Source organism: Cavia porcellus, unplaced genomic scaffold (genome assembly GCF_034190915.1).
Source record: "Cavia porcellus strain 051 isolate PalLab524CR breed Dunkin Hartley unplaced genomic scaffold, mCavPor4.1 scaffold_9, whole genome shotgun sequence".
Lineage (NCBI taxonomy): Eukaryota > Metazoa > Chordata > Mammalia > Rodentia > Caviidae > Cavia > Cavia porcellus.
Window position 1 is genome coordinate 22,928,556 of NW_026947492.1, and position 21,742 is coordinate 22,950,297.

Genomic DNA, 21,742 nt, shown 5'->3' on the forward strand with positions numbered 1-21,742 from the left:
TGCATTCCTTTATTTCAGTGTACCCTTGAGGGTATTGCTATAAATATGCAATAATAAACATAGTATACAAGAGTATACTATATACTGTAAGTATACTGGTAGCAAAGTGTGGGATTTAAAATTTACTCTAGAAATATTTTAAATAAAAACTAAACCTCAGGTTTTCAAAAGGAATGTTCTCAACTATGTGAAAAAAATGGCTAATTAAAATGTCTTAGTTTTGGTATTTCCTGATGCACAAGATTTTACTGCAATGGGGAGTCAATTTTACTTTAAAATGTGTCTTTTCTTACAGCAACATAAATGACTGAAAGCTCAAACCACCACTGGGTTTCGTCGCCAAGTCTTCAGCAACATATATGCATTATCTAGTGGTAGGTCCAATATTTTTACAAAGAAAATCTGATGAAAAGCCACAGAAAACTAGAAGACCACATTGGAAATGTCACACGTGCCTTTTCTTTCAGCTCATCTGAATGCTTTCCGTGGAAACACACAGGCAGGTCTAGAGCATCTGCTGAACCCGATGTTTGAGAGTCTGCTTCGATCTGGAGTATGGTGTGCAGGCGGGTAAAAGGTGTGGCTCAGCAGGGATGTCTGGACTAAAAGGGCAACTTCCTGCTACTGCAAAGGGGATCAGCTCCAAATTCGTTGAAACTAGGAAAGATCTGTGACTTGGCTCCTAGGAAGAAAACTAGTATTGAATAGCTAAATATTGAAGTTTGCGCCCCTCAACCCTCAAAGTCCTGATGCTGAAACACTCCTCTAGAGAATCTGGCAGAGGAAAAAGCTCCAGACAGCCTGGCGAGTATCTGGGTGACTTGGTTTACTGAAATACCTCTCTACCAACTCACCACAGATAGCAAAATCTAGAGTGATTCTTGTATTTACCCTGAAAACAGGACACACATGCTGCTTTGTGAAACTCTTAAAATGTTTTTATTCAGATTCCCCATGTAGAGGATTCTGAGCGAAGCCAGTTCAACTTTCAGGGAACTGCACACAAGCAGGCACAGGAGCAGAGGGCAGAGATTGGGTATGCTATCTGCCTCGGGCTTCCAGAACAGACCAGGGAGCCTCAGTGGCTCTGAGGAGACGTGTTTGAGCTGCAGGGAATCTGGCCAGGCAGTACATGATGGCAGAGAGAAGATGCGAGATGTTTAACCCCCTTCCTTAAACATCAGGCTATCATACAAGCACTTGCCTTCCGTCTTGATTATCCCAAATCAATGGCCCCCTTTCACTAGAATTCACTGTAGGTCAAAAAGGAAACACATACACAAAATACGTTTTAACCTGAAATAATTCTGTTGATATTTGAGTTGCGTTTAGTGGAACATTTGCATTAAACCACAAGATACCTCCATCTCCAAGTACAAAATCCCTTCTCCCCACCCACCTCCCAATCAAACAAACAAGGAAACAAAACCCCAAACCCACAACTCAGCTTCAAATAAGTTTGGAAGAAATGAGACTCTAAATATTTACAATATGGGGCAAGAAATAAATCACAAAACTATTTACAAAAATACACAAGCTTATATGCATTAACAATTTACACCAGTTCACAAAAATATTAAAACATTAAAAAACACTATATAAATTAAGAGAACTCAAAAGTATGATCTAGGACTTTCTAGGATGCTTCTCTCATGCAGGTCATGGTTGAAAAATCAGATTTTGCTATCTCAGAATCTAAACTGTAAAACAACCATTTTTATTCTTTGAACATTAACAGTACTAATCAGATAAGGAAAAAAGTCCCTCTGCGCACACCGACATATCTTGCACACATTAAAATACATCATTCCTGACATTTCTGTAACACACAGTACTGACGATCACATGCCTCTAACGTTCGAAAGTAACTTTCTGACACACTTCAGCTTTCATTGTTTCCTTGTACCCTCTGCTCAGGTGATACATACTCTGCCAACATTCTGAGTGGGTGATCAATAGGGCTGAAACAGAGAAATGGACTTTGTAGGGTCCTTCTTGAACCAAAGGGGCAAGTCCCAAATTTACATCATCTGCAATTATTTCTGCTTCAAGTATGACAACCCACTCTTCTGTCCCCACTCACATTCACAGTCCCTCCTCTTTACAGAATGAGTCCTAGAATTTTTCAACCTGACCCTAAATTAAAAAAACAAAAACAAAAACAAAAAACCGCTTTTCCATTGTAAGAAATGTGCAGGTCTGACCCTTGGGACCACCCCAGGGACTCTGTTCAAACTGAGCATTTAAAACATGTGAATGTCTATTTAAAAGTAAATTGAATGCACTAAGAAATAAGGCTCAGATTAAATTTATTAATAAGAAAATGGCACCCCTGGGGCTTTTAGCAAAGCTCTTAGTCAGAAATCCAGGGAATATTTATTTCCATCAAATGAACTATGGAATTAGGATTTTGCTAAAAAGATGGAACCTGGAGATAAGGCTATGAAAGTATCAGTAGAATTGAACCACGGGTTAATGCATAAGGCAGCTCCATTTCCTTGATCACAATACTCCATGCCAACATCTCAAAGTTACGACATTCAGTTCTGCATTTGGGAAGCCACACGCTGGGTGGGCAACACTGAGGTAACCTGGCTCACAGTGATCTGCCATCCAACTCCTACCTCCAGGATGCCAGAATGGGGAGATGTGGACAAGGTCTCTTAAACAGCTGAATCCAAAGTTAAGGCTGTTGCTACATATGTTAACTCTAGACGTTAGCTAAAGTCTATGTTTCACACTTACACCAGTAATTTGAATCATTTTTATACTCAGTACAGTTACCTGATTATTTCCAAGCCCATGGGACATTAATAAAGAAACTGTTCTAAGGAATGAAGGTTAGCATTTATAAAACAGACTTTACTTTCAGGAGTAAACAATGTGTGTGACATCAAATCCACAAATATTAAAACTGGCAAGGACATCTGCTGCTTTGTCCTAGGCCCTTGGTTACTGAAGCCACATCACGCCAGCCCCTCCACCTAACCTCCACTGCTGCTGGTGCGAATTCCAGGGCTGGGATGGTCCCCAGGGGGCAATGGGCTACCTACTTGATAAAAAAGATGATTACTGTTTTTTTTAAAAGTGCTGCATGCTCACCAGAGCTCAACTCCTGTCCATAGCATCCAGTGTGTGTGGTGCCAGGGGAAATATCCTATCGAGTTCCTAACATTTTGACTGCATCAGTTGGATGCTTGCACTTTTAATGTTGAGACCTAAACTTCCACAGAATCGGTGTTTTAAGATTTCTACTCTGGTCTTTGTTGCATTCCTCTGACCAATTCTCGGGAACAAAAGAAAACCTTATAGAGTATTTCCATATATAAATTTGTTCTTAAAACTTTTTCTAAGTATAAATCCTTAAAAAGCAATCACTATTTTTAATGAAAAAAAATGACGGTATGGATTTTAATCTTTTATACAAATTCACAGCAGTAATAGCAGCATTTTAGCCTCTTAAAAGATTTCTTTCTTTTCTAAATAAAATACCAAGTTCTAAAAAGCCAGAGCAGCAACCATCCAGTAAATGGAATGAACTTGCTTCTACAACTGAGCATTTAAAATATGTAAATGTATAAAACTCAAGTATTATTACGTGTTATGGAATGAAACGACAATCTTACTTTGTAAACACAGGACTGCCTTTGTAGTCTGGTGTTTCTGTGGTGGGAGGAGCTTCGAAACAGAATGCAGCTGGGTTAGAGGTGTCCTGTTCCTGCTCTTTTAGGAATGTAACTTTCAAAAGAAAGTCCTGGGTACTACACATGTTTAACATGTCTAGAGTTATAAAGAGCCATTCCGAAATGCTGGTGTCCATGACAACTACAGAAGATTGTGGTAACAAAGGCCCAGAGGAAGCAAACACTGCATGACTCCTTAGGATTAGATAGGAGCTGCCCAGAGCCCCTATCAGCGAGACAGGACTGTGTGTACAGTTATTATCTATCGCAGGGACTTGCAGTTTCTCAGCAAAGGGATCACAACTACCTTAAGGATTTGAAGGAACGTATATTCTGGCTTAGAAACACAAGTTTGCATGTAAATGTACATGGGAAATTGTGTGATTATCCAGTCTTCTCAGGCTGGCCTTAATAAGTAAAAGTTGTTAATTTAGGAAAATAGTGAAGTATAATTTATCAAATATTATTCAGGGGAAAAAATCTGCAGACCGGCAGCACATTAACAGCCTTTATACAGTTTTCCGAAGTTAACTAAGTTTGCTGATAACAGACTTTCACTTTTTCTTACCTAGTAAGTTTCCTTAAATTCTAACTTTAAAAAAATACTCTGTAGTGATATGAGCTTGTTCACCTGTGTGGACCAACTGTAGAAATAATGATAGAAAGTGTGCGGTTCAGTCTGAGTCTAAATGATCTGATTATTTTATAACTCTATTTATTTATGAAATGCTTAAAAGTCTTAGTTCCTTTACTTTTTAATTATAACGTGGCTAATTATCTGAGTGACTTATCAGAAGGATCAGGGAGTTTTTCTCTGCCCTAACTTATCTGCAAGCCCTTTCTTGGCCAGAGACAATGAGGTGAGAAAGAGTGGGAGCTCCAACAGGGCAAGCTCTGCAGCCAATGGGACACAAATGTGGAGTGTAGGGGAGGAGACCACCAGGAAGGTGACCTCAACTGCTCTGAATTAGGTAGCATGGCTAAGCAGAGATGAAGTAAAATTCAAATTCAGTTAAAGGCAGTCCTGAAGCTCTTACAGATTAGCCCTCTATGGCAAGTGCGATCTGTGATGGATTTCTTTACTAGATTTTCAATACAGTGCTTTACAATCATTCAGACCTCTTCTAAAGACAAAAATGACAGTCTGTAGATGGAAGGATGGTGATGAAGCAGGGGAGGGAGGAAAGATGGTGACTTTACTTTTAATACATTTGTTTTTAAATGTGGTCAGAAATTTTGTACCTTTTTTTTTTTTTTTTAATCTTTTTGGTTACTGAAAAAAATAGAACAGTCCACTGTCCAGCAGAGGCTGCTTCAACTCTATTGCTCCCGGGGCTCATTCTGCATGGATCTGTGTGTCAGGGTGCTGTAAGGACAGCTCTGCGGGCAGGAAGGCCCCCTGACCCAGTGCTGTGGCGTAGGTCCTGCTCTGTGGGTGGGCAAAGCCAGAGGGCACGTAGGTCCCCACGCCTGCCCCTCCGAAGCCGCCTCGCTGGTGCTGGGGCAGGGAGTGGTAGTCCTCCAGGTTATCATACTGGGACACAACAGTCACACTGCTCTGGCGCTTGCCGTGCGTTTGGTACTGGTACAGCACGCTGGGGTCCCTCTCCAGATTCTGGGTGTGGTGCAGCTTTAGGCTATGGCTCCTCTCTGGCTTAGGGGGTGGGACCGCTGACTGGGTGAGGTGCTCCTCCTCCTTGTAGCAGTTTCTGGAGTGTTTGTCAGGGGCAGGTGGCTGTCTGGCTCGAGGGCGCTCCAGCTCTTTGGCCAGCCTGACCTCTCTGTGGTTTAGTCTTAAAGACTCCTGCCCTGAGGGGGCATATTTTCCTCCAGAGTTATGGTAACTGCCTGGCTCACAAGTGTCTGGAATCCCTTTGGGCCCATAATCTAACTGGCCAGTGGCTTGGGCATAAGGTGGCCCGTTTTTTGATTCACACAATTGCCTATGGCTTGCTTCCTGATGCACCCTGTGCTCTGGGAGACTACACCCCATGTCATGGAGCTTCCTGTTCCTAAGGCTGCTCTGCTTCTGAGGCAGGGATGGCTTCTCCCCCTGTGTGTTGCCATAGCCCCCATGGTGAAGGACTCTATCGAATTCCTGCTCTGGGTGCTTCCTACAGAAGCGGTCATCTCCCTCGGGACTGACAGCCTTGGCTGGGTGTCGGCCCTCTTTTCCTTCTGCCACTGAGAGAAGTCCAGTTTTCCCAGGATCAGATTTGCTGCGCAGATGGATGACATAGATCCCCCCCAAGTCATCCTGCACGGCTGGGGTCATGTTGTCATACTGAGACATGACAGGGCCCTTTGCCTTCTGCCGTGCCCGGCTCTCTCTTCGGATGGACTGCATGCGGTACTTCTCCATGTCCTCTAGGTCCCACGAGGCGTAGGTGTGCTTTAGATCAGCAGATGAAGGCGTGCTGACTATATTATGGTCATTACCAGAAAAAAAGCCAGTGCCGCCAGCACGGGGACGTGGAGGCAAACCAGGGTAACTGTACAAGTGCTTGCCTTGTAGCCTTGGATTGTAGAGGGCAAAATCACGACTGGGCAGGCGGTGAAGGGGCCTCAACTGCACTGTGCTATAAGCATCCATATCACACAGAGCCCCATCAGGACTGTAATAGGAGCTGGAGGAACTGGAATAGGGGCTGTAGCGGTAATGGACCCGTCCATTCTCAAAGTAAGGCTGAAGCTGAGTTACATGGTAATCTGAGCGGGCCTGGGAGGACTGATATGGCTTATACTGGTATAGGGGTCTTGGGCAGTAGGCTGCTTCATCATCAGGGGGAACTTCTGTCCGAGAAATGGGGACAGAGCGGATCATGGACGTTGGGGGCGCATGAAGGGACTGCACCCTCCGGATGGTAGGGTATGGTGGAATATCCTCGGGGTAACAAGCACTCCTGACAGAGGAGCTCAGAGAAGAAACATACTCAACTCGGCCGCATGGCTTTGAGTGGTGTCCGGACGCATTTCTTCCAGGAGCCACATAAGTGTTATAGCGAGGACCCATGGAGGCTGGCGGCTCTGATCGGGCACCATACACTTGCTGTTGCTCCAATTTATTATGATGAGGAGGTACACTCTGGGGACGGAACTGGCAGTTTGGAGTCATACTGAAATGCAAACAGTTTTCTGGGCCAAAGGGCTCCGTGGCAACCTCAGGCCTGGCAAAAGAGGAATAAGCTATTTTCTGAGAGGCATGCTTGGGTTGAGGGATAGGAAGTGGTAGAGGCAACACATTGTCCACCAAGGCTGAAGAAGCAGTGACAAAGGAGTGGTAATTGGAGCTGCTGGTGGCATCTGTGCTGCTGGAGTGCATGGCAGCAGCCATCTTACTCTCCACTGTCCTAGCAGGGGGTATCGGTGCCGCGAAGCCACAAGAGTGCCCAGGGAAGGACTCAGCCCGCAGGTGGAGCAGAGGGGCCCTGGTGCCTTCTCGAACCTTCTCAGGTAGGCCTGGCTGGAGAGCAGTGGCAGCAGCCATGGGACACTGGACAGCTGCACTGCCGTCGCTGACAAGGATAGGCACGGGGTCATCTAGGGCTTGAGGCTCAGGTGGCCTCTCTGGAGCCGGAGCAGCTCCTTGAACCTATTGAAAAAATGACAGCATTGTGAGTCCTTTTTCACGCTCCCCCAAGGAATCAAAGCTATCACATTTGTGACTGGCAGCTGAGGTTACCTGGGCAGCAATTTGAAATCTCTGTGGCCTCTGCCAGGAAAGGCAGGCCTATGCTGCTATTTGGCACATCACCTCTCTGGAGAACTGTCCAGGGTTTCCAATTCATAATATGTGTGCAGGCTCAAATAAAAGTTTAGCCAAATAACACTTAAAGCTTAAAAACAAATACCTAGCCTATTAGTCTAGCTTACCCTTCATACCAAGAACATTTTATTCAGTGAAAAGAGCTGACTCTGTCGTCTGGAAAGATCTTGAATGTGATTCACAGTTGTATACAGTGAGCAGTTTAAAACTCCCAAACACAAGGAGGAGCAACAGGTAACACTCAGGTCAGAGTTTATTGTCTTTTTAACTCCATTCCCTCTGTGGATTCGTAAGACAAATACGACTCTCCCAGCAAGTCTGCAAAGATTCCAGCCCTGAGAAGTAATTGCTAGAAATACCATCCTCCAAGAACTACAAATTCAAATCCTCTTAGTTTAAGATGACCACACAAAAAAAACCTGTGACATTTTTTTAAAAATCAGAAAATAGGGAAAAAAAATAACCCTTAGGTTTGGGTACAAAATTCTCTCATCAAAACAAGTACTTGGTGATGGAACAATCTGCTGCTTAAAGCTGAAAGATCAACACAAAACATGATGTATGTCTCGCATTTCTAAAAAGCCTGAAAGGCAGAGTCTTACAAACATCTTCAGGATGAGGTATTTTCATTGTGCAGATGTGAATAACTGTCAGAGGGTGGTAAAACAACTTGCCCCAAATTACAGTGACTCAGTGATGGAGGTGAGAAAGAAAAGAAACGAGAGGGGAATGGGAAGGGGAAGAGGAAGGAAGGGAAGGGAAGAAACACCCTTCATCCCAGGTGGTCTCGTGCAATCGTGATCTCTTTACATTATATTACTCTGAAGAAAAGACCTACATCAGTGATGGCAAACTTTTTAAGAGACAGAGTGCTCAACCTTTAATCCAAATCCCACTTATTTATTAGAAAGTGCTAACACTGCAATTAACCTGAATACTAAGATTTTAATGTAGGAAAACAACTCATACATTAATATCTTTGCCTCAAAAAAACAAGTAATGTGGGTGCCATAGGTTCACCATCACTGACCCAGATGCTATGGAAGAAAAGACGGCATGTGAGGTTAAGCTAACACTGTCAATTAACCTCTCCCTCTCCTCAGAGAAAAACTAGCAGCCAGCTAGACTCCAAAGTCAAATGGGAACTATCTGATGGAAACTTGCCACCAGCTTTAACGAATGCTGCTCATCTGATTCACAAATGGGAACACATCCTGCTGAAAAATGACATACCTTTGACCAAATCATACTTCACCTTGCCAAGTTCCTCCCTTTCTTACCTTGTGGGAGTTATTTACTCCTATACTGGTTGCTGCCTGTACTTGCCCCATGACTGGTGGCTGCTCTGCTGGCCTCTGGGTAGGAGGTGCGGGCAGGGGACGAGGAGTTCTGTGGGAGCGCTGGACGGTGGCAGTGGCAAAGTCAGCAGCAGCGGGCTGTTCAGCCACTGCCCAGCTTGTGTCCTTGGGGCTCATTTCGGCTGCTGTTGGAGTCACTGTCATGTAAGCCAGGGTAGCTGTGCTGGTATTCTCTTCGGGGGACCCAGAAGGCAGGTAGATTTTGTCCCTGGGTAAATTCGAAGGCAAAGGAGATTCGCCTGCAAGTTCTGAAGGGTGATGGGACTTATCTACACTTATACCAAGGTAGGAGGGAAGTGGATCCTCACTGCAGAAGTGGAGCGCAGACTGGTCCTGCTCCGCAAAGGAAACACTCAGCATACTGGGCTTCCCAGCCTGGTCTTCAGGGAAACTTCCAAGATCATCGGACTTCTCTGAGTCAGGCAAGGGAGCTGAAGCTATTCTGACCTTTTCTGGGTCCCCAGATAAACAGTTTCGATGTGACTGATTGCCTAATAAGTCTAGTTGGTGAAGCTGCTCCCCAGAGTCTGTTGTGTGGGAAGGGGGAGGTTCCCCAATAGCTGCTGTCTCTAGGAGAGGCTGGTCACTGTTCCCAGGTGTGTTGTTCTGGAGGTGGAACTGCTCTGCAGCTCGATCCGTCTGGAAATAGGCCTTATCTAGAGCAACACTAGAGTAGGGACTGGGCAGTTTGTCTTCAGCGGTAGCCACTGTGTCGCCATAATGTGTATACCCAGCCTGGGAAGCCCCTGGTCTCTTCAAGGTCTGGGCTGAGGCTTGCTGTGCAGACTCAGCTAATGCTAGTGCCAACATTCGGGCGACATTTTTCGGAGGCGGAGGTGGTGGGATAAGAGAGACTGAACTGACAGGAACGGGATCCTGAGAGGGGTCATGGGTAACTGCTCCTAGTGGGAAATCGGGAAAAGAAATGAGAATGAAAAGGCAGCTTACATTATCCTATACGGAATGTCAAACACTCCCCATATGATCATTGAAAAATAGATTCTTGTCATAGTTCAAAATGGCAATCGATGATCTTCTATCCCACATGCAAATGCTGTTGAAAACACACCTGGCTCAGGAGGAAACTAAAACAGTGTTTAAAGGCTGCAAGCTCCTCTTGGATTGCTACAGAACTGGGAAGGGAACGAGCTGCTCACCTGCCTCAAAAAAAGACCACTCAGAACATAAGCTGTGAATGCTCCAGACTCTCGCTAAGCACAGTTTCCACACGGGATGTGGTGGGCAGGCTTGCTAACTCGTAAGGCTAGCATAGTGGCATTTATTAGAAAACAGAGTCAAGAGCTCTGAAGCTGTGTAAAAATTATACACTAATCCTGACTATCCAAAGAGGCAAGGGACACTGTGTAGAGGTCCAAAGCAGGACCACAGGCCCTTGGGGAGTTTTGTTTGACTGATTTAATTTAGGGCTTTGGGCCATCTGCACTCCTCAGAAAAGCATTCTCTTGATTAAAGACTAGCTGTGCTGCAAATTTTTCTGTTAGAAGGCACGGATGGCACACAGGATTGAAGATCCCTCTTAACCTAAAGGAAGAAGGGAGGAAAACAAATAGTACCTGTCTGCGTCTGTCCAGAAGCTACAGCCTTACTCTGACTGCTCGGGACACACTGCTCCTCTTGCCCTGGCAACTCTACTTCTTCAGCAGCCACCTGGTCCAGGGGCTGCACTTCAGGTTCATGTCCTTCTTGAGCCTCTCTCTCACTTGCTTTCATCTTTACTATCTGGTTGGGGGATCTATTTGTGACATCATTGTCTTCCGTGCTTTTGTCCCAGGTTGGAGATGATGCATTCTGGAGTGCAGTATTTGAGATGATACCAATGACTTCTGATACCCGAGGTGGAAGCGTCACTGAAATTGGCTCAGATATGTTCATGGAAGGTGATTTAGTTAACTTCCGTCCAATCTTTGGAGAGAGAGCATAGACGACCTTTTCAGTAAATGAGGATGGCTTAGATGACTTCTCTTCAGGTGGACTCAAGTCCAGGGTAAAGAATGGACTCAGTTTCTCCTGAACTGGAGAAACCGGTTCAGAGCTTGCAGTGCTTCCTGGAGTCTGAGACTGGCTACCACCTGCTTCTGAGTCCTTCTGATTGGCACACAGTTTATCCTTTGGGTATCCTAATGAATCTAAAAATGAAGCACCACCCTCCAGACATTCTGACTCGGCCTTCGGAGGACTACATTGAAAGGACATTGGATCGAAATCCAGGCTGGCCACTCCAATGTCTGGTGGGCTCAAGTCAACGTCCTCGGCGGAAGGAGGAGACATGAGAGCTGGGATGTGCAGAAGCCCTACTTCCTCCTCGCTCTCATTGTCATGGGGCAAATTATCATAGGAATTACAGCGGTTCCCCAGCATTTCTCCATTAAAAGAGGCAGACAGGGCATCACTGCTAGATCGGGGTCTTCTGGGCCGGAAGAGCTTGGAATCACCTAGTGAAAACAGACAGCAGTATCACTGTGTGAATGTCACCAGATATACAATATTATGCTAAGTCACCTGCTTAGTATGGCAGTAACTTTCTAATTAGGGTACAAAAACGGAATGGCTCATTCTATTTTCTGTCAACTGCCTCTGAGTGCACATGAACCCTTTACAATAACAGAACCTATGAGTCAACTGCTATGTGATAAGCACAGCTGATACAGAGAGAGAATGCAGCACTTCACGATCTGAATAAAAAGGAAAAAAAAACTCAGGAATTTGAGACTCTGTTACTGGTCCAACACTTACTCTTGGTGTGATTTTGGTTAAGTTTTTTCAAAAATTATTTTATGGAAAAAAGTGACACAAAATTTCGTAACAAAATAGCAGGAGAATAACAGTTAATACATTGAATATTGTTGTCTTTAAAGTAATCAGCATATAAGATATGTGCTTAAAAAATTCTCCAAATGATATCAGTACACATCTTTCTTTTTAAAGAACTAGCAGAAACTAGTAGTATAACTATCTTGCATTTTTTTTTTTTTCCTTTTCAGGTTATTTTATTTCTTGGTGTTGTATCACTGATCACTGGCTCACATATGACCTGTGAGGCAGGTAGAACTAATCACTTTAGTGCCTTGAGTATTCAATAACAATACAGATTGTCTACTGCAGGTAAATATCCTTACAGTATCTACATTTCTAAAAAAAAAAAAAAAAAGAACTTCTCAATTAAAAACATTTGCATATATGTAGTAAAGAATTCCATTTTTTTTAATTTTAAAGAAAAAAACGATGATACAAAATTTCAAAACAAGATGATAGAAGACTAACAATGTGTATTGTTATTTTCAAAGCAGTTGCTCAGATTATGCTGCAGGCATGAAACAGATCAAACAATATAAGCACAAACCTTTCAAGGAACTAATAGAAATTAGTAGCATGACTATCTCTACCTATCTTGTATGTTTATATGCATATTTTTTCCTTTTTCTCTTTCTTCTTTTCTCCTTCCCCTCATCACAGTTTCTCTTTCCAATGGAACAGTTTCTTCCCATTTCACAGTATCTATCATACATTTTGGATCCTATTTAATCTTCCAGCTTCTTATACTAGAAACAACATGATGTTTACACATGCAAGTTGATAATGAGTATGGTCTCAAGTCCCATCCATTTACCTATAAAAAAAATCTCAAGTTTATCATTATTTATGGGTGAGTAGTACTCCACTGTATAAAAATATCATTATTTCTTTTGTTCAGTCCTCAGTTGATGGGTAGTTGGGTTGTTTCTAAGAGTAAGCCATTACAAACTGTGCTGCTATAAACCTGGGTACATATGTATCGCTATGGTATGATTTTAATTGTTGTGGGATGATACCCAGAAGAGGAATAGATGGGTAGAATGGGACCTCCAATCCTACTTTTCATGGAATCTCCACACTGATTTACACAGTGGCTGTACCAGTCTCCACTCCCACCCACAGTGGAGAAGGGTTGTTTTTCTTCACAGCCCCGCCAGCATTTGTTAATGGTTGATTTCTTGATGAAAGCCATTCTTTCTGAAGTGAGATCTAGAGTGAATCTTCGTGTTGTTTTAATTTGCATTTCTTGAATGACCAGTAACAATTTGCTGCATTCTGTTTGCTTGCATCTGATTGAGGGTTGGGCTGCAGTCTTTCTCTGGTTTGGTATTAGGGTAACACTTGGCCTTGAGGAATGAGGGATGATTGTTTCCCTTTCAATTTCATTAAAGAGTGTGAGGAGTAGTGGCATTAAATGTTCTCTAAATTTCTTGTAGAATTCAGTTACGAATCTACCAAGGCCTGGGATTTTCTTCATTGGTAAGTTTTTAATTATATTTTCAATGTGATTAACTGCTATTGGGTTATTCAGGATTTTTATATCTTCTTGATTCACACGTATCTAGGAATCTTTCCATTTCTTCTGTGTTATCCAGTCTATGAGAGTAAAGATTTTTGAAGTAGACATTAATAATCAGAATTCCCACAGGACTTGTAGTGATTTAAGGGTTTATCAACTTTATTTTTGCAAAGAACCAACTCTTTAATTCATTGATTCTTTGTATTGTTTCCTTAGTCTCAATTGTGTTAGTTTCTGCTCTGGTCTTTATAATTTCCTCCCTTGTATGGGTTTTAGGTTTGACTTGCTCTTCTTTTTCTAGAAGCTTGAGGTACACCAGTAGGTTATTTGTGCTTGTTCTGTTTTCCTGATGTGAGAATTCACCACTATAAATTCACCACTGTACATTTCCCTCTTAGGACTGCTTTCATTGGTTTTCATTGATTTTCATTTACTTGTAGACATTGTTTTAATTTCTTCTTTAATTTAATCTGTGACCCACTGGTTGTTCAGGAGAATGTTATTTAATTTCCATTGGTTTAAGGAGCTTTTGCAGTTTCTTTTGTTATTAATTTCCAATGTCATTGCACAATGGTCAGATAATATGTATGGGATAATTTTAATTCCTTTGCATTTACTTAAGCATGTTCTGTGGGCTAGTATGTGGTCTATTTAAGAGACTGTCTCATGCGCAGCTGAGAAGAATGTGTATTCTGATGTGCTGGGTGCAACACTCTGTAAACATCTACGAAGTTCATTTGTTCATAGGTTTCATTCAGTTCTGTTACTTCTTTGCTGATTTTTTTGACTAGCTGCTCTTTTTGTAACAATGGGGTATTAAGGACCCCTGTTACAACTGTGTTATTGCTCGTTCAATTTTTCGTATCTATTAGTATTTATCTTACGTAGTTGTGTGTTCCCATATTTGGCGCATACATATTTATGATTGTTATCTCTTCCTCTTGAAGTTTTCCCCTAACAAGTATGTACTGATCTTTGTTATCTCTTTAGATCATTCTTGATCACTTATTTCTTTAATAAGCATAGATTTTCAGTCTCCTAAACACAATCCTTTGGAGTGGCAGATATTATTACATAATTTTATGCCCAAATAGTGAAATAAATTAGGAAAAGAAATGCTCTACTTTATAAGAAGTAATATGTATTAATATTTATGTAACTGCCATAGTGAAAATGTCCTTGCCCACTACCCTGCTTTGTTAGATCATCTTAACTGCAGTTTAACTGAAAATCTTGGAAAACTACTAAGATGTCAGCAATTCAGAGAAAATTGCTCTGAATCACAAGCAAAGCCCCTGGTCACAGAAAATCTGTAGTCAGAAGAATGAATAATAAATGGAGATAAGAAAACTGACCACAATGATGGCCCCAAGACACTTCAGCAGAGCATTATCTGACCACTGATTGATTTTACACAGCCTCTGGGGAAAAACAATCAGTGTAGTTCTTCATCACTTATGCAAAAAAAAGCCTTCTTTATAATTTGCTGCCCGAACTGAACACCAAATGATGGTTGTTCTTACAGGGTTTTGTCCAAAAAATCTGAACTTTCTTCCAAATCAACACTGAAGCAATTCTTTATTCTAAAAACTACTGAAGCTTCAACTGCAACTCAACTAGTACTAACCAGAACAAATAACAATCTTCACATTTTTGTTTTGTTTTCCATGTTGCAACCAAACCTTTTTCACTATCTACCATGAAACACAGGCCCCCATTTCAAGCAGATTCACTTTAAGGTGCCTATTCCAGGTGCTAATTATCTTTGGATAATGAAGACCACTTGTAATCTGCCTGATCTATGAAATGGTTGGGTTAAACCATTTTGCAAGACAAAAGACAGTCATGAAAACTGCTTACTTTTACTTTTACACTCTGTAACAAACATCTTCTCATTGTGATAGCTAATGAAGTTGGTAGTAGTAGTATCAGTTTTTACTCAGTACAAATAAAATATAAGTGACTGATTTTAAAGTTTATAGTCATTTTTATGTAAACAAATAGCCAAAATACCACATTAAAACATCACTGAATTTTAATCTGAACAATATTAAATACATAATAGTATTCTTAGAAATGACAGTGATTAGTCTATCAAGCATATCATACATAAAGTACTTAATTACTGTGTTCATAGTCCTTCTGCCAGGTATCATGGAATGAAGCAATTTATGCTTTTAGTCTTACCATCAACTGCATGGAGAGAAGTAAGAGACTCCTCACTTTTAGCTGAGCGGAGGGTTCCTTCTGCCCTGCCACCTGCAGGACGGAAAACAAACAGAGTAAAGTTGGTTACTGTTATACACTATGGAGCTAAAGGGATCAGTGTTTTTCCTTACACATGCTTAAACTCCTAGGAGTGACTGGCTGCATGTTTGGACATTTTCAATCCACGTTCCTATTATATAAAGTGTTGTACTGTTCTCAAATGGGAAACCATTTGAAAAATCTCTTTTCTAAAGGATCATGAACTTGAACAGAGAGATGAACTAAATCTTCTCTCGTTTATTTTCTAAACTCCAATATATATCCTTTTTGGTGTTTGACACAGTCTATGTGGTTCAGGCTGGCCTTGGGATTCACTATGTAGCACAGGCTTGCTTTGAACTCATAATAAGCCTCCTGCCTTAGCCTCCTAAGTGTTGTGCTTACAATGTGTGCCACGGTCCCTGGCCCCCGACGTGTACCCTGAGATAATACCACAATGCACTTACAGTGGGTCCATCATCAATGATTGGTGTCCATGAAAGATGAAGAAAAGACAGACACAGAGGAGAAGGACCCATGACATGCAAGCAGAGGCTGGGTGATGCTGCCTCAAGAGAAGTTGCCGGTTGCCAGAAGAGGCATGGAAGGCTCATTCCCCAGGGCATGGCCTGCTCACAGCTGCCAGAATTAATGTGAGCCTCCAGAGTTGGGAGAGAATTCGCTCTTGTTGTTTTAAGCCACTTGACTTGCTGTCATCCATTACTCAGCCTTTGTACACCCGCGCGGTCATCAGACCTGTGGCATCTCCCACTCAACGTCTTTCTCTGTCGCTAGCTGACAGCACCATACAGTGGTCACATTTCCACCGCAGGCCTCCCCTGCTGGGGACAGTGCCCATCTCTCCCCTTCTTTGCCGAGCATTCTAGCTATCTCTTGTCACTGTCCTCTCTGATGACTCTTCATTTAAATATTGCTTTTCTACAGGACTCCGCCCCCAACTTGCTTCTCTTCTTATCCTGTCCTCACCTCCTGAAATACCATTCTTAGTCTCATGGTGATTAGGTCAATCACTGCTCATTCTTCCACACCTAAGTCAAAGGTTCTCTCTCCTACTAGCCTCTTCCACATGAGAGCTGACTTTATACAGAACTATCATTCTGCACTGAAATTTGTTTTGTTATAGATAAGACTTCCCATTCAGATTCTGCAAACATATGCACTACCTTTTTTTCTCTGCAGGGTCTGCTGTCAAAATATCTAACTTATGATTACTGAATAAATAAATGAATGAAACATCACACTAATATTACATAAGAAGTACTACTTTCCATTCTAGAGTCAGAAGTCGTTACTATCAAAACATAGGTTTACACTGTTTTTGTAAGTTTTTTCAGTAGTGATAGATCTACGTGGTGACATCAGATATTCTTATCAAAGAGTCCTCTTGGGCTGGCCTTAGATTTGTCCTAGGAATTGGTAGAGTGCAATTCTGAATTTGCTGGAGAAACTCGTAGAGGCCTTAGAAGTCTGTGTCTGTTCCTTTGCTCCTTTCTCTTTGGCACCATTCTCCTGTTCTGTTTCTCATCTGTCAGAAACTAACTGCTCTGTGCTGCAACTCTTCTACAATACCATTTCTGCCATAGAGTCAGGCAACCATGGACTAAATTCCCCCCAAACCATGAGCTGAATTAAAGCTTTCCACCCTTAAACTGTGGGTGTTGGGTACTGTGTTCAGCAACAGGAAAACAAACACGGAAACTTGGTGCCTAGAGTGAGGAGGCCATTATGACTATATCTGACCTCATTGTACCTAACAGGTTTACAATAATGTGTCCATAATTTATGGCTCACTTCCAGGCATTTCTGCAATACCAGCAGTATATGCGTAACTGTCCCATTGGGGCTACCCGGGACAATGCTATCTTGTGGTACAAGTCAAGCATACACCACTGATTGTTCAAGCTGAGGGGGCGGGATCACGTGCAGATTTGGAGACAAGTGTTACAGAAACCTTAGACTGTAGTAAGCAGGGCTTGATGCACGATTCTACTTGGACCCCTGAAGAACAGAATGCTGATAGAAATGTAGACAGTAAAAGTAGATTTCAGACAGGAACCAGGACTCCACTGGCATCTGGACTACAGGCACTGTGTGTAACACTCTGGCCAACAATTTTTGTATGTACATTTTGCTCATAACCTGACACTTTGCAGAAGACTAGGATTAAGAGTGGTAGACTAATCTGGTGGGGAAAATTACAACATAGCCTGAAATTCAGGTTGTCACATATGTACTAATGGCTGCTTTTAGCCAGACTTATAGTGAAATGTGGAAGCCAAAAGCAGAGCAGAAAAATTTGAAAAACTTAAAATATTGGCCTAGGACTCCCTTGAAAAACCAGGGTCAAATGGGGTGTGGCTGCTAAAGACATTAGTGTCTTTAACAAGAAACCAAATACAGCAACAGTTCCATTTATAAACGCCTCTGTTTGCAAATTATTCGGTTTACTAACAAACATTTGGAAAAATATTGCTTCCACTCATAAATGCTGCATCTCCACATCAGGTGACAAACATGATCACAATGATCTTCCCCACAAAAATATAAACACAATCATCATCCCAAAATTATAAAACCAATTAAGTCTTAAAATCAATATACTGCTGCTGTGGTATAAGAACAAATATAATTGAGGGCATGTGATGAATCTGCAAGACTACAGCCACTCAAGACTCCAGGGTACCAAGTATTAACCTGGAGAGGACAGTGCGGGCACCTCTACTTGAGACAGCCCTGCTAGGGCACTGGTGTTGGTACCGGTTCCCCAGAATTCATTTCCCTGTGCTCAGCCACCAAAGCACTCAGAACTACAGCAGGCACAGTCCATAGGCGTCAGGCAATAGCTCACAGCAACCCCTGCTGCTGTCACACAATGCAAGAGCTGTGGGGTCAGAAGGGCACCCTGGTAAATTCCTGAAAGATTCCGGGTACCAAAAACCCCAAAAACAAGAAAAAGGAAGCCCCTGAATGTGTAGTACTTGAAGCTGTGGAAATGAAGCCAAAAGTGTAGTAGAGTCCAGAAAGTGGGAGACACCAGGAAAATCTGCTGAGGAAAGCTGCAGGCCATGAGTACAGATAGCAAGAGAGGACAGGACTCCAAGTATCGGTCCCACTCCAGCCCTCCAGTCTCTCACTTTACCATCACAGGGCCTGGATGCTATGTGTGGAGCTGTAACACTTCATGTTCGCCCTGCTGGATTCGGTTTTGTTTTGTTGATTCTTTTCTAAACTCATGTTCCTCCTTTTCAGAATGGGTATGATTACCCCCATACCTTAGGATTATGTAAGTTGTTTCTGATTTTTACAAAGGTACATAGATAAGACTTGGAACTCAAAGCAGCTTTGGACTTGGGCTTCTGAAAAATGCTGGAACCACTGAGATTTTGGAGAAGAACTATATCATTTCCAGATGTACTATGTAAGGTAAAATTATGGAATTATAGCTACTGTCTTTATTTGGAGACTATGGTTTAAAGAGACATTTGAGTTACAAATTGACAAGGGGTGGGATGCATTGTTTAGAGTGTGTGTGAACTTGAATTAGCTTTGAGATTGCCTCAGGGATTGGTGGGGCAAAGGATGGCTGTAGAAATGTGGCTTGAGGTCTGCCTCGAATCCTCTGTCCCTTCCTTTCTGGCACTGTTCCTATTCTTTGCTCCAGTGAACTAAGCAGCTTTGTTCCACCATGCTCTTGGGCTACACCATTTTACGTAGAGCCAGTAGACAATGGATTAAATCCCACCAAACCATGAGCCAAATGAAAGCTCTTTTATTTTAAATTGTGGGTGTTGGGTCCTGTGTCCAGCAAAAGAGAAGCTTAATACTGACTATAAACCATGTACAGGTATGTTACAATTGTGTTTTAGATTTCTAGCTGTAATCTTTACAGTTTCCTTAAGAAATTGAGTTTTTTGACGTATTTATGAAAAATTTATATATTTTTCAAGTGGGAATATGGAATTAGTCATGAAGACAATTCACCTGCACCGTGTAGCTGTGCACATATTGCAGAGAGGTCTATGATGACAATATATAGGGTCCATGCCCAGGGCGACAGGAGGCCACCACAGCAGTGACAGTGTCATGCATGGGGACCTGTCACTCAGACTGCTCTGTGATAGCAAGACAGGGCTACACAGCACTCACCTTTCAGAGCCATGGCCTTCATCTCAGAAGGCTCACTCTCGTTGCGCTGCAACTTCCGCTTAGAGACAGATGACGACTTCCCCAAGTTGAAAAAGGAACGCCAGCTGCCCACGGGGGACTTTTTCATCTTATTTTGAGGTCTCTTTCTATGAGAGAAAAAACAGACAGCATTAAGACAGCCACGAGTCTTTTCTTGTAGAAAAAAAAAAAAAAAAGAATTAATAGTAGAACCAAACAGCCGGTGAGGCCCAGGTGAAACAGTGAACAAACCTCCACCACCTTCCATACAGCACACTATACACAGTATGGCTAGAGCATGAAATGGAAATGCACGTGCAGGTTTTAACACTGATAACTAGTTTCACCACCATCATTTTATGCACTGTATTTAGATCCCATCTCATAATCTGTAAAATAAGTTGGGAGTAAGACATAACTGGGAATAGGAACTTATTATTAATCAAGCCTCCAAAAATAAAACAGAGTTAAACTGATTTTAGGTGTGAGTAAAGAGAATAAGGACAAAAAAAGAAGGATTAATAATAACTAACATATATTAAGTGTCAAGCCTGTGCTAAGTACCTTACCTTATATGTAGTGCCTCTTTTAAATCAGAAATAACCACATGTGGCAGGTACTATTATTCTCATTTTATGGCTGAAGGAATAAGAAGTTCAAAAGATTTCCTTGAAGTTATAAAACTAGTAAGTGATGGAATCAGGTTTGAAATGCAAGTCTAAATACATCCTTATATCTACTTTTAAAAATCACTATTCCATGAAAAAGACTGTGAATAAATTATGGATACAATATAAACCCAGGATGCTCAGAATATGTTCTAACTATTTGCTTGTCTTCACTATGGGAGGTGAAAGGAAGTTAGAGGATTGTACTCAAATACGGGAAAGACATTTTTTTTTTTTGGTCTTTATCAGTACTAGGGATCGAACTCACAACTGCCTGCTTGCAAGGCAGGCACTTATGCCGCTGAGCTAAATACCCAGCCCCAAGGGAAACAGACATTTTAAGGTTTATTAGTAAAATCCAATTCAGAGAAGATTCTTACATTCATGTGAATACCCAAAAAAGCAGCACAGACATAAAAAAATAACTTTTACATACATTAGTCTTCTAACTATAAACTAGTAAAAAAGACATAGAAATGATGTTCTTGTCATTTGTTTAGGGAAACAGAGATGTCAGAGTGGACCTTAAAAGGTCACACTATAGTTTCTGCACCCCCGGAAAGCTTGATGGAAGACTGGCTGCTGGGCCTATTACAGAGATTCTGACTTAGTAGGTGTGGGGCAGGCTGGAGGATCTGCCTACTAACAACTACCAGGTAATATGAGGCTGCAGGTCAGGAAAGAAAGGACAGAACTAATGCCATGTAAGTCATTGGCCATGCATTACTTTCTGAATATGTTGTTTCAACAATGGTTACTTCTAAGAAAGTTTTAAATAACCTATTTCAGAGAAAATCAGTCTCACATAGTGAAAGTGTTTCACTTTTTCCTGTACAATAGGTTTCTATTATAAAATTAGGTGATACTATAATGCTTTGCAAAAATTATTTTTTTAAACCTTATTCAAATAAGACAAATTCTTCTTGTACTGGCCCAGAAATTTAATCTATAAATATTAAAACACAAATTTAAAACCAAGATAGGGATGGCAAGAGCTCAGATGCAGAGTATTTGCCCAGCACATGTGAGGACTGGGGATGGGGGTGGGGCAACTCTCAGCCATGGGGGGAGAAAGAAAACTAAAACCAATTAGTAACACAAGGTTATTAAGATCCTATTTTTTTGCTGAATTTCATGAATTTTACCTTTCAAGTGGGAACTCAATTATGGTATGAAATTTTCCTTGAAGCGCAGCAGGTCCTTCTCCTACTTCAATGTATTTATTTTCAGTCACTATTGGAGAATTGACCTGAGCTTGTGTTCTTGCCTGGGCTTCCTCCAAAGTCAGAAGCTTGGTGGATGGAGAGGCTACCAGCAGAGACTTGGGCCTAGATAAAGATGCTTCAAAAAGAAACAGACGGAAATGAACATAATCAACTATATACAGGTGTGCATCAACCTGTTTGTCCACCTACTGGTGGGTGTTTCAAATTTCTTCAGGTTTTTAAGTGGCACAAATTACAGTATGTACACTGTGTAGTAAATAGTTACACAACATCATA

The 21,742-nt window shown here is 41.8% G+C and overlaps 1 protein-coding gene across 7 annotated transcripts in view; it reads right to left on the bottom strand.

Annotated features, from left to right (window-relative positions):
• Positions 1-1,285: 1,285 nt before the first annotated feature.
• Arhgap32 (Rho GTPase activating protein 32) overlaps positions 1,286-21,742 on the bottom strand; it is a 291,311-nt gene continuing 270,854 nt past the window's right edge. For all 7 annotated transcript variants that reach the window (XM_063256063.1, XM_063256064.1, XM_063256065.1 and 4 more), the window contains 6 exons: positions 21,386-21,581; positions 19,555-19,700; positions 15,328-15,399; positions 10,382-11,260; positions 8,730-9,709; positions 1,286-7,275 (listed from right to left, as the gene is read on the bottom strand). In XM_063256063.1, coding sequence (XP_063112133.1) covers positions 5,020-7,275; positions 8,730-9,709; positions 10,382-11,260; positions 15,328-15,399; positions 19,555-19,700; positions 21,386-21,581 — 4,529 coding nt within the window. In that variant the 3' untranslated portion in view covers positions 1,286-5,019. The remainder of the gene's footprint in view (positions 7,276-8,729; positions 9,710-10,381; positions 11,261-15,327; positions 15,400-19,554; positions 19,701-21,385; positions 21,582-21,742) is intronic.